The 12,664-nt window shown below is 41.1% G+C and overlaps 2 protein-coding genes across 3 annotated transcripts; one reads left to right on the top strand and one right to left on the bottom strand.

Moving 5' to 3' along the window:
* Positions 1–1,324: 1,324 nt before the first annotated feature.
* nop53 (NOP53 ribosome biogenesis factor) lies at positions 1,325–9,091 on the bottom strand. The gene is made up of 12 exons (XM_069693424.1): positions 8,871–9,091; positions 7,658–7,734; positions 7,420–7,522; positions 6,312–6,514; positions 5,371–5,426; positions 5,178–5,273; positions 4,336–4,437; positions 4,071–4,241; positions 3,091–3,266; positions 2,157–2,223; positions 1,683–1,759; positions 1,325–1,571 (listed from the first exon to the last, which is right to left on the bottom strand). The coding sequence occupies exons 1-12, from the start codon at positions 9,074–9,076 to the stop codon at positions 1,511–1,513; spliced, it is 1,395 nt and encodes a 464-aa protein (XP_069549525.1). The 5' UTR covers positions 9,077–9,091; the 3' UTR covers positions 1,325–1,510.
* Positions 9,092–9,712: 621 nt separating this feature from the next.
* LOC138618046 (histone H3.3A) lies at positions 9,713–12,449 on the top strand. 2 transcript variants are annotated; one of them, XM_069693558.1, is made up of 4 exons: positions 9,713–9,821; positions 10,861–11,004; positions 11,284–11,437; positions 11,530–12,449. In XM_069693558.1, the coding sequence occupies exons 2-4, from the start codon at positions 10,877–10,879 to the stop codon at positions 11,656–11,658; spliced, it is 411 nt and encodes a 136-aa protein (XP_069549659.1). In that variant the 5' UTR covers positions 9,713–9,821; positions 10,861–10,876; the 3' UTR covers positions 11,659–12,449. The 2 variants fall into 2 exon arrangements, with proteins under 2 accessions (XP_069549659.1, XP_069549742.1); XM_069693641.1 differs by lacking the exon at positions 9,713–9,821 and having other exon boundaries at positions 9,832–11,004.
* The last annotated feature ends 215 nt before the right edge of the window (positions 12,450–12,664 follow it).

Below are 12,664 nucleotides of genomic sequence, written 5' to 3' on the forward strand. Positions count from 1 at the left end.
GAAATGTTGTCATAATTTGTGCACGTATTCTCGAGTCATGGCCACATGTATTTTGTGGGGGTCACAGTGACCTCGACCTTTGACCGGTAACTTCTTATCAGCTCGTCTCGACTCCAAGGGAATGTTTGTCCTGAAGTTGAAGAAATTACTGCCAAATGTGTGAGAAATCGTGTTCATGAAAAAGAACATACAGTACGTGCAGGCAGATGTACAAACAACCCGAAAACATAATGCCTCTGGAATTTTAGTGTATTTTGCTCTTAACCCTATCAGTAAAAAAATCAGCAGGTAAATTTATCAACAGATTGGCCCAGAGCCATTGATAAGTCACTGAAATGGGAAGTGGTCAAGGGTCTAGTGCACACTTGGTCTTGTGAGAGGGGAGATTAACTGATTTAGGCAGCTATGTGGGTGGGGGAGTACAAGGGGGCTTTTTCAGACCTTGAAGGTAAAAGATTATATTTTCACACTGATCAACAGATAAGCTTTGGCGTAGCTCCAGGCATCATGAGACACGGTGTTTGTGTGTGTGTGTGTGTGTGTCCTTGTTCACACTAACAGGACACTGAAGGCAATTATGGTTTCAAGCAGGTTAAGAGGGTTGGATTCAATTATCACATGCCAACTTCCTTTAGCCCATGTCTTCATTTTGTTCCCCCATCTAACATAAAAAATTTTTTTTAAATCATTCATCTACTTCAATTGACCTCAACTTAATCAATTAATCTAATTGTAAGGATTACAACATGAATGAATTCACTAAACTTTATAAAACACTATCCAAACCTTTTGATGTATTTTTATTTTCATCTAGAAGTTGTGGCATCTAAAGCAGACAGCGAGGAGATCAGAGAGAAATGTGAATGAAGCTTTCAGCTGCTGCGGTTTTTTTCTTGAGCAGGCTCGGGGATCAGTCGCGCTGCAATACTGATGAAATGTGACCAGCTTTAAAGCAAACCCTTTGAGTTGCCACCAGGAAATTGAGGACATATGACAAAGGTTTAGGTGTCTTAAGTGTCAGTGGTCTTGAGAAACAGACATGCTGACATGAAGCAGACCCTACAGTGGATAGTGACACGATGTGGCTGCTGAGCCTGTTTTTAACCTAAGCTGTGAGATGTGTGAGCCCATGCATGAGCAGAGTAGTGGCCCACTGACACTTGGCCTCAGCTGTATACTATAAAGCCTTTGATAACCTTATCCTGATAGGGGTTGCGTTACGTAACGTACACAGAAATAACATGTTCTGTGTTTAACTGGAAGAAGTGATATAAAAAGTGCAAGGCGTAAACGATTGGAGGAAACACACAACACTCGTGTCCAGCAGTGTTCGTCACAGTTTATATATCGTTGTTGTAGGTGACAGAGTAATTTGTTGGCAGATGTAATCGTCTCAAAGGGTCAAGCCCCCTCAGCAGTCATTACGTTGTATATACACAGTCCCATTTTGTTGCACTTGTGGTTTTGAAATGCCGGCCAGCTCCTTGTTCCGGTGGTCTGTGGCTCGGCACTAAGTGATCTCTCTGAAAGCCCTCTTCTCCGCATACTTCACCTTGAGTCTCCTCTTGAACCTAAGAGACAGTGGAAAGATATATTTTACTCAACAAGACACATAATGAATCTGCACATGACTGTGGGCCTTTGATGAGATGTTACGCAAGAGTAAAGCCTGAGCTCCTTACTTGGCTCTTTCTCTCGGTTCAATGAGGTTCCTCTTCTGCATACTCTTGAAGCGGTCCTTGAGGATGCTGCCCTCTGGCTGCAGAGGCACACCATTACAAGGGGTGAGACAAGTCCAGACATGTGAAACAAATATCACTATGCTCTGATGCAACACCCACCCAAATTATAAAACCCTATTCACAGCACAAAGGCTGATTTAAGCACTATTCAAAGACATAATGGCAGCAGATAAAAGAGAAAACCTGGGAATTATCCACTGGCAATTAGATCAAATGAAACTATAATGATCCCAGTGGGGAAAGTGGGTCGTCGCAGTATTAAAGAATAGGATAAAGCTTAGAATAAGACAATACAGAGTACTGAAGATAATACACCGATCAAATGAACCAAAACTCATTACAGATAAACTGCGTCCTTGCTGGAGGAGGTCAAAGTGGATGAGAGAGCACAAATTACAAATGTTAGTGATGTACCTTGAGTTGTCGTAAGGAGCCAGCCAGCTCGTCACTCAACTGAACCTCCAGGTCCGGAGCCTGGAACCTGCAAGCGAACATTTACAATGTTGATAAAATGGTCTGTTCACCACCAAACTGTCACCTGCTGAAATACGTGCAGGTAAAGGCTTCACATTAATGCTGTTAATGTTATGGTGGCACTAAATAAAAGGGCTCGGTTGCAACAAACGTGACTGTCTATTTGTACACATTTTTAGCCCATTAAGATTAGTGGAAATATTTGGGCTTATTGATTGAAATTAGTCACGTTCATTTTGCAATCAGAAAAACTAAGACTGAAAAGAGAGAGAAAGAAATCATCATTCAGAGAGGAAGCCGACTCTCTCCAAAAGAAAACAGATTCAATAATCTCTACAACTTACGAATGTTATCATGAGTGTTATCATTGTTTAAATATTACAATTTGCTGATGAACATCAATAGACTGTATGTCTAAGATAATACTAAAGAGCTTTAAAGGGGCACTCCGTCCATTTAAAAAAAAAAAAAAAAAAAAAAAATCGGTTAGCTCGTCTTGATTAAATACTCCTCGCCGTGTGAGCAGCTGTGTGGTAGTAATACGGTTGTTTTCTGTGGCTCTGAGGACACCAAGAAAATAACCCTGATGATGTCATCTTGGGTTTGTGCTTGAGACTTCAGATGTATAATAAAAAGGCTGCGTGACAAACTGGGGCGGGGAGTTTTGATGTGGTTGACTACGAGGAAACAACGATGTAACAAAAGACACTGGAGCTGAAATGACCCATACTAAGGACTAGAAGTCAGGATGTCTCAGCCTCCTCTCAACTGAGCGGTTTTGGATCCCCGTGACTTCATGAAGGCGCTACACTAAGTCACGGAAGTACCCGTTTAAGAAGCAGAGGAATGTGCATGAACGGGGTTAGCTGTGTACTTGAGTTTGCCGAGGCGTCTGGGCTGAGATTTCTGGGCCTCCTGCTTGGCTTTGCGTTTAATCTGTTCGGTCTTGGTCTTCTGTTCCTGCTGTTTGATGGAGGACTTTATGGAGCGAAGCTGGAAGAGCTGCTGCTGCTGGTCCGTCTGCCGCCTGCCAGCCAGCCGCCGCTGCTCCTGGAGTCGGGTTAAAAAGATGAGGAACGGTGAGGTGGCTGCTTCAATGGCGAGTGCAACGACAATGCGGAAACGTTTTGAGAACACTTCCTGGAGGCCATTATAACGGACACTTTGACAAGTTGCAACATTATCTCGTTTCAGATTTACCAGTTCAAGATGCATCTGAAAATGACTTTTTTTTTTTGGTTTGTTTTTGCTACAAGCATGAGCCAGAAAAAGGTGAATTATTTCACTCTCATGTCTGAAAGAACTGCTCTGTAATAGTAAATGTTTCTACGACACACTAAAATAAAGAAAAAGTACAGCCATCACAATTTCCCAGAGCCCAACATATGTTTTCAAATAGCTGGTTTTGACCCACAAACGACCCAAAAAGCCAAAGATTATTTATTGATCTCTATACGCAGTACAGAGCAGCCTGGTTAGAAGACATGTTAGCCTCCTCAGGCATTGAAAAATATAGAATCAATGAAAAAACATATCAATTATTTAAATATTTGCCAATAAATACTCTTTCCATTAACCAATCATTTAATCAATACATTTTCTTCAGATCTACGTTCAAACGCTGCCTCACTATTTCCAATCTAAATAAAATCCTAAAAAAAGACTATTTTTTTTTCTTGCTTTTAGTCGATATTGCTAAACTTAAGAGAAATAACTGTCTGCGGTGAATAAGGTCCAATTCTCTCTTCAGCGTTACAGCACAAACTTACGAATGTTTACAACCTCAATCGTAGAAAACACCGATTTAGTTCATTTGTGAAGTTTATAAATGAGTTGTAGTGATTACGTCCGTACCTTAATTTTTTCTGCCCTCTCTTTCTTTCTCTGTCTCTCGGTCTTCTTCTCGGCCATTGCGATCCCTCCCCCTGCCACATCCTCCTCATCCTCAATAGGAGCCGCATGGCCTTCACCTCCTTCATTATCCTCCTCGACCAAACCTTCCACCTGCTCACGGAGGATCGTCTCCTAAAAAAAAAAACAACACGCAAAAGCACAAAAGTTAAAAATGCAGCATGACTAAAGCGAGAGGTGACGGAGGACCTGGAATAATCATCTGTACCTCGGTGGCCGTGTCCGCTCGGTTGACAGCCAGCTGCCGCTCTATTTTGTCTTCCTGCTTTTGCCTCTTGACCTCCACCTCGTGGGCGTCCTGCAGCAGAGCCTGGATTTACAGAGAGATGAACAGTCAGCATTTCTAACAGCACAGTCTGTGGTTAATGAGCTGTAACCTTCAGGTCAGACTTGTTTTGAGCACATGTTGTAAAGTTGAGATCCAAATATGTACAAGTAATGATGTTGAAACTTCAACAAAGTTATAACAGACGAACAGCAACAGTGTGATGAAACGGCACAATGGTCTGCAAGAACACTGATGCTGTACTGAATACTGAACTAAATACATTCATGCCTTTTAAAACTTCGACAAACCAAAGACGGACTGAACACCTTTAAGCATCAGTTCAACAGGTAACAATACTTTTAGTGTAATACATGTACAACTGTCACACCACGTAGTACATCCAACTGTCACACCACGTAGTACATCCAACTGTCACACCACGTAGTACATCCAACTGTCACACCACGTAGTACATCCAACTGTCACACCACGTAGTACATCCAACTGTCACACCACGTAGTACATCCAACTGTCACACCACGTAGTACATCCAACTGTTACACCACGTAGTACATTCAACTGTCACACCACGTAGTACATCCAAGACAGACTGGAATACCAAACTAAAACACTTATTTTGTTTTAATTGTATGTTCATTAATATAACAATAAAACATTTTCCAAAACTTTTGAAGCTCCCTGAAACATTATTATGTTTGGGATATTATCTCATCACCATATCACCCTTCACTAATCTGAATATTGATTGATTTTTGAGTTACCTGGTGGGAGAAGAAGTCGGGGTTGTAGGATCCTCCGGGAGCGATCACCTCCACAGCGGGGAGCATAGACGGCTTCTCGTATAACGACTCTGGACGCTGAGGAATCAGAGATGCAGCCACGTTAGTTTAACTCCAACATCCGCACGCCAACTGTCAAATATCAGTCAAGCTGTCCGTCAACTGTTTTTCTCACCTTGACACGCTTCTTGCCCGTCTGTTGAAGATACCAGGGATCGCCTGACTCTTTGGCTACATTCAAAAGAAAAGAAAAACTTGTTTTATAAAAGTTGTTTAACAGACTTCTGCAACATTACAACCTTTTAATAAAAGTGTCACATGTCAAAAGTTTTAAAAGCGGCTGCAAAAATCAGATGAGACGCCTGCAGGAGTCCTTTAAGTTGTTGAGTTTCTAGTCAATACAGCTGCAAGGAAAACAAGGCTCTGAGAAAGCAGACAAGATTTTACTACTGGCATAAACTGGGGCTTCACAAGAGTCTATTAAATGGGCCAGCCGTCACCAGTTTGTTCAATAAAACAAAACGCTGGCTGCTCTCTCTTGGATTCTCTGATCGCAGCAGCTGGCAGCGACTAGAAAACTCTCGTGGCAAAGAAATCTTTAACTAAGCATTCACTCACGCCGCTCTTTTACTGTCGTGGCTACAACTTTGTTTTCTATCAGAATCAGATGTACTGACCAACGTCTACATGCATTACATGAGTTTGGACAGATGTGGACGTAAACTGAAACTTAACTGGTTGGCAGAGACGGACAACTACGAGGCTGTAATCCTCGTTGGTTCTGGTAGTGCGAGTACGTCGACATGAACGGACTTCTAACAGGATCGCAGGTCGTAACAAACCGAAGAAGTCTCATCCCGAATCGGACTTTGGACACAACGTTTGGGACGACTGCAGGTCTGTTTATTACAATGCTACTTTCACATGTGGATCTCAAGGCAACCTCTAGAAGCAGTCAAATACACTTCACATGTGTATCCTCAGACCCAAGATGGCCGTTCACAGAACAGTCATCCGAGCTCCATGTTGGTCTTCACATTCCCATGAAGGAAATACTGGGAGCGCAAGGATGGGATCATCACCGGACAGACATACGTGCGCACAAACTGCACTCACTCTCTTGACCCCATATGTCGTAATAGTCTCTGTCTGGGTTGTTGTTGGCCTCCGTCACCGCCTTCTTGGTCGTCCTGTCGACGGGCCGTCTGTTCAGCAGCCGTTTCTGCCTCCGTGGCACCACGCCTTTGGCTGCCAGCTGCTCGGCCTTCTGAGCGATGCGGCGGAGCTTCTTGGCGTTCGGTTGCTGGTAAGCCAGCACACTGGCGGGGGAGCAGAAGACATCATTAGTATTGGTCATTATGATTAAGAGAGGCGGCAACACGTAAAGGAAATTAGTGACGCCAGATGTGATGGAGAGCACACTACATGTTTAGGACTACTGTGTTTGCACATCCTCAGATCCCCGGACACTGTTCACACAACAGTCTCCTGAGCTCCTCTATGTTGTCTTCACATTCCCATGAAGGAAATACTGGGAGCGCAAGGATGAGATCATCACAGGACACAGTGAAATATAAAGACGATTTTTCCATAAATTCTAAACATCATCTGCTTTAACAAATGCATCATTTGTTGTAAAACTCTGCTACAGGCAGACTTGAGGAACCTCTTTGTTCAGTTAACTCAGACATCAGACATGAAACCAGTCAGCCGGACATCTTGACTCACGGACACCGAGTTTATCACAAACACACACAGTTCTCGCTCTGCAGTTGTGCTTTTAGCGTAACCCGCACTTTTAATAAGAACAGACAAATTACACTGGTCTGTGATCTATGTAATATGACCACTTGTATATGACAGTGTGGTAATTGTGATTATTTTAATTATCAGTTCATCTGCCATGTATTTCCTCATTTAACTGGTCAGCTGTTTGGTCTGTAAAATGTCAGAAAGTGATTAAAATTGTCAGTCAGTATTTCCAAAAGCCAAACTGGAGCCTGTAATGTTTTCAACTGATCCTGACCAACAGTCAACAAACAAAAAATACTCCGTGTATTATTACAAAGAACTAAAGGGACCAGAAATTATTCACATTTAGGAAGCTGAAGTCAGAGAGGTTTTATGGAGGTGTGGAGTGTCAGACTGACACACAGTGGACAACATTATATCGTCCAAGAAAAAAAAGAAAAAAAAAGAAAGGGTCACACTGATGGATACTGACTCTTTAGGTGCTGGGATGAGGGAGTCATGCTGGAGGATCAGGTCTATCCTCAGAGGACGTGACGCTTTCCCTTTCCTCGTCTTCCCCTCGACCGGTTCAGGCGCTTCACACAGAAAAGAGATTTTTCAGATCAACCAAATGAAAAAGCTGAAATTGAACAGTGTAAAAGTAAAGAGATGAAGAAGCTGCTTCATTACTATTTATTACAACTGATTGTGTCATGAAATCACATACTTACCCTTCTGTTCAGCTTTCGCTGGTTGTCCAACATCCAAAAAGAACAAAGTTTCATCTGATTTCTCAGACAGCAAACCACTGAAATACACACAGATCACATCATCGCATATTAGAAACTGAAAAAAAACAAAAACATTTTCACCATTTTATCTACAACTACTAACAATCATTTCACTTCATCAGTACATCTGATGGTTAATGAGTACAAGTACGCAAGGCTGGTTGATGAACAAATACAAAAAACAATTACTATATTTTTACCAAATACCTTGCTATTGATGTTGCAACAGTATAGTAAGAATGATTACTGGTGCTTCGCCATGAAATATTCACTGATGTGGATAAACTGACTAAATGATAAAGGCAGATTTTATAACAGCTAGAACAGTCTGGTAAGTTTTACTGTGATGCAACCAAGAAAATACAACATTTCTCCCATATCTCGACGTTCAAAATGTAAGACGGTAACTATCTACCTGTAAAGATTGAGTAATATTTGTTCAATGTCATGTGTTTTTAAATCTGTACAAGAAACTTTAGAAAGTATAAATATTTTTGTGCATTTGTTTGATTGTAAAAAAAAATTTAAAAAATGCTGTATTTGTATAATAAACATTGTGAGCACTCAACAAAATCGATCACATTCCCGACCTTAATCATGATTGTGATGCGCACAAATAATTTGGTGAATTTGTAAAATTGTTGGTGCAGTGATGGAAATAAGTTGATTTCAATCAGAATTAGGAGTCCTGCTGGTAAACCTTAAAGAGATGAAAGAAAATCTTTGAAGAATTTGTGAGAAATATACTTTTCCTGGATTGTGAAAATTTAAATAGTCACACAGTCAGATAAAACGTTTGGAAAAAAAAAAAATGTAGGAATCCTAAAAGACGATGTAAAAAAACAACAACCAATAAACCTTCAACAGGACTTTTTGACTCTGGATATCACAATATTGATATAATAAGAATACAATTTCTAAACCTAAAAGCATGATTCCCAGTTTGATCTATAAAATGTTTGAATAAAGCAAATAAAAGGGCTTATCACAAGTCTTCAGATTACTTAATGTGTGCGACCAAAAAAAAAAAAAAAGATGTTCAGTCCCAGAGAAACAAACGAACATCTGTTGGATAAAAGGTTTGACTGGTTGTGAATAATGTGAACTTTAAAGCTTTGTTTCTTCCAGTCCTGCCCTCACATGGCCACCTCACCCCGTGGTCCTCTCCTGATGCCTGACGTCCTCTAAAAACCCCTCCACGTCGTTTATATCGCTGTGTTTGTTCCAGTTCTTCTTCTTGTTCTTGTTCGTGCGTTTTCTCCGACCGCTGGCCGAGCCCGCGCCGTCCGAAGTGGCTTTTAAAGTTAAAAAACCCGGCTGCGAGGCCGCCATGCGTCTCAGCCTCCTGCTAGGCGCCATGTCGGAAGACGAGAGGAAGACAACAGAAGCAGCTTCTTCTTCGTTGGTGTCGGTGGAGTTGACGGTGGTGGCGCCCCCTGCGGGGCTGACGGTGTAAACGCTTGCTCAAGTGTCTCTGACAAATAACTAATGGAAAGTTGTTGTTTTCCCAACTATATCATATTATTTAAAGATTCTGATCATTATTTGTATTTATAAAGGAGTCAATTTATTATAAATTTGGGTGTAAAATAAAAAATAAAAAAATGAGTGTTATTATGCTGGTTTTAAATTGTACATTTTATATTAATTACAAAACAAAGTGTTAAAACAGTAAATATAATCTTAAAAGACTAACAGGATGAATTCCACTCGTCCCTATCTTCACTCTCAGATACTGGTGGTGTTTTAGTTGCATTTTTTTTTTGTTTTGTTTCCTTTCCATGCAAGGAAGATGAGATGAAATGGAAAAAAAAAAAACCGTCTGATATTTATCTAAACTAAAAAAAAAAAAGATCAAGTATCAGGGTCGAGGAAAAGTTGTTGCAGAACTTGTGTGTGCGGCCGCGCCATAGTTCATCATGCTGCAGCATGTGTGTGACATGTTTGTTCCAAATGCATCATGGGAAACGTGTCTCCTCTTGCGTTCCTATGTTCTTTTTCCTTTTTTTTCCCCTCCCTTCATTTTATAGCGAGAACAACGCTTAAGAGACTCAAGAATAAATCCCCATTTTTCAGCTGCAAATCTTTCACTAAGTTTTTACAGGTAAGTATGACTATTTGAATAAACCTCCGATCTACCGTTTCGCGTCGTGTTAGTTTGGGATACATGGTGTTTTTTTCGTTTATTTTCGGTGAGAAAGACAGAAAACGCGAGAGAGGGAGTCGAGCTGCTCTCCGGCTGCTCGGGGACCGAAAACAGCACTTTGTGATCGGCTCCAATTTGACTCGGAAATGCGCCCAAAGTGAGGGGTCATCCGACAAAATATTGTTCATCAAAAGATCCCCTGACATGTCTAGTGTCATCTTCAAAAAGTATATCCCGCTTTCGTGCCGCGGTTTTAATGTTCTTCCGTCGTTTTGATCATCACCCTCTCCCGTTTGCTACAACGATTTTTTTTTTTTTTTTTTTTTTTTTTCCTTCCCGTTTACATTCTTCAAGCCAACAGCCAGCCATCATCTTTAGGTGCGCTAGTTTATAAACGACGGGCAGCCGGTGAGGGCGGGGTCGGCTGGTTTTCCTTGAAAATAGCTCATTCTGAATAAAAACACAAGACTCGTGCGCAATCGGCGAGCCCACTGTGAAGAAACGAACTAACCCGCAGTCAATGCGCAGGGGGCGGGGCTTCTCTGACAAACATCGTGCGGTGAGTGGTCGAAAGGTTCACAACATCCCGCCCCACAGGCAAGACAACTGAATTTGATTGGTTTATCTGATGAAGCGCTGTGATGTGATTCGATGCATTAACTGCCCATATCTCTGCCGTTGCGTAAGCTGACTTTGGTATAACTTGAAAAAAACCTGAAGTTCCTGATACTGATTTTTTATAACACACTCTAACTGAGAAGACTCGCTGATGTAAAATTGTATATATTTATAAATAATAAAATGTCCATCTTTTTAAATCTTGAATCCATAATGTTCAACATTAGACTTTTAAACAAAACAAAAAAAGTTTTTTATTTTTTTTTGTTACTGTACTGTAATAAACTTTGTACAAGAAATCAGAAGACTACTCATTTCTGGAACGTGCAACACATTTGAAACCAAAGCTGATCATTGTTCTTTTGCCCGTCTTCTCCAGGTGATCTGTTGAAGCCATGGCCCGTACCAAGCAGACTGCTCGTAAGTCCACTGGAGGCAAAGCCCCACGTAAACAGCTGGCCACAAAGGCTGCTCGCAAGAGCGCTCCTTCCACTGGTGGAGTCAAGAAGCCCCATCGTTACAGGTGAGACAGACGACAACAGCTTCCACCAGTGTTTTCACTCGGTTTAAAGCCAGCCAGAAATCATTTACCATCAGTTCAGGCACAGAGAAAAAAAAACATTAAATAATTGTAGAAAACAAACAAGTGCAAAATAATGGTCAAAACAGAGAATGTAAACTCCCAGTAAACCATCTGTGTGTGTTTGTGTGGTTTGACTTGAGTGTCGTTGACTTTCTACAACCAAGCTCTGCTTTCCGATGTTTGCCCAATTTTTGAATCCCTACTTTCTGAAATCTGAAGGCCCGGTACCGTGGCTCTGCGTGAGATCCGTCGTTATCAGAAGTCCACCGAGCTGCTGATCCGCAAGCTGCCCTTCCAGCGTCTGGTGAGAGAAATCGCCCAGGACTTCAAGACCGACCTGCGTTTCCAGAGCGCTGCCATCGGAGCTCTGCAGGTCAGCAGCGCTCACTGTAGAAAATTCTTCATGTTGTGCCACATTTGACTTTTCCACCAAAACGCTGAAATGTTTCATTCTGCTCTCTGCAGGAGGCCAGCGAGGCCTACCTGGTGGGCCTGTTTGAGGACACCAACCTGTGCGCCATCCACGCCAAGCGTGTCACCATCATGCCCAAAGACATCCAGCTGGCACGTCGTATCCGCGGGGAGCGCGCTTAAAATGCTTTCTGATTTATTATCCGCTGTCCTCCCTTTCACCACTCGTTTCTCCCTCTCCTTGCTCTATACTTAGTTAGTAGTTTGGTTTGAGGTTCTATATATATCATATGATCGTGATAACCGTAAATGTGTGATCATGTCTTCTTTGGTGCTGCTAGTAGCAGACTTTCCTTTGAGCTATCTTCATGTATGTTTCAAACTTTGAGTCACGCTCATGAGTTCTAATTAGTAAGTGCACAGGAATGCCTCTTTGAATAAGGTGTTTTTGCCAGCCAAGAATAGCATATGATCTGACATGAGCATAGGAATTAGCATTAAGGTTGAGATATTTTCATCTTTAGACGGACACATACATTGATATAATCGATCTTCTGATTTTTTTTTTCCTTAAAAAAAAAAAAAAAAAATTGAAATTTGTTGTAAAAGTAGTTAGTTTTCTTTCTTTTTTTTTTTACAATAATGGTGTATTTCTACTGTTACTGTTTAATGTATCAAAATACAAAAGTTTGATTCTGGTTGTCAATTAGAAACGTCATTGTGCTATGATGACACTGCATGGTTTGACAGACTACAAGCGGCATATATGTAGCAGACCTATGTTGATCATCTTTTGATTTTCAGCCACGTTATTCTGTCCAGGTTATGACTTTTTGTTCCTCTCTCAGGTTGGTATGATAACCTTTTTTTTTTTTTTCTACTGTGTTTTTGATTTATGTTTTCAGTCATTTTTAAAAAGTATTTGTACTCCGGAATTCACATATAAACATAATAAACAGATTCTTGTGGTTAAATGAGCTGTCACAGTGATTTATCTACATCAGAGCACTTCATGTTTGATCTAAAACTATTGGTCAATTTACCTGTTAGACAAAAAATTATCTTCAACTACTTTTAGACTACATTTCTGTTCATTTTTCAAACATGTGTAAAACATCCTGTAATTTGCTTCTTAATGTGCTTTTTTGTCTGTTGTGAACATGAAGTGAGCTTCCTTGGTCTGTTGGGT

This window comes from Brachyistius frenatus, unplaced genomic scaffold, assembly GCF_029030835.1.
Source record: "Brachyistius frenatus isolate BFR_SWC_R1_liver_20210118 unplaced genomic scaffold, ASM2903083v1 Contig_1, whole genome shotgun sequence".
NCBI classification, from domain to species: domain Eukaryota; kingdom Metazoa; phylum Chordata; class Actinopteri; family Embiotocidae; genus Brachyistius; species Brachyistius frenatus.

Bases quoted from the DNA above. Each gene is read 5' to 3' on its own strand.
- nop53 (XM_069693424.1), bottom strand. From the start codon at position 9,076: ATGGCGCCTAGCAGGAGGCTGAGACGCATGGCGGCCTCGCAGCCGGGT. The intron at 5,427-6,311 runs GTGAGTGCAGTT...TTTTGAATGTAG, and splicing joins CGACATATGGGGTCAAGAGA to CCAAAGAGTCAGGCGATCCC. The intron at 4,242-4,335 runs GTACAGATGATT...TTTTTTTTTTAG, and splicing joins GAGCGGACACGGCCACCGAG to GAGACGATCCTCCGTGAGCA.
- LOC138618046 (XM_069693558.1), top strand. From the start codon at position 10,877: ATGGCCCGTACCAAGCAGACTGCTCGTAAGTCCACTGGAGGCAAAGCC. The intron at 11,005-11,283 runs GTGAGACAGACG...TGAAATCTGAAG, and splicing joins AAGAAGCCCCATCGTTACAG to GCCCGGTACCGTGGCTCTGC. The intron at 11,438-11,529 runs GTCAGCAGCGCT...TGCTCTCTGCAG, and splicing joins CTGCCATCGGAGCTCTGCAG to GAGGCCAGCGAGGCCTACCT.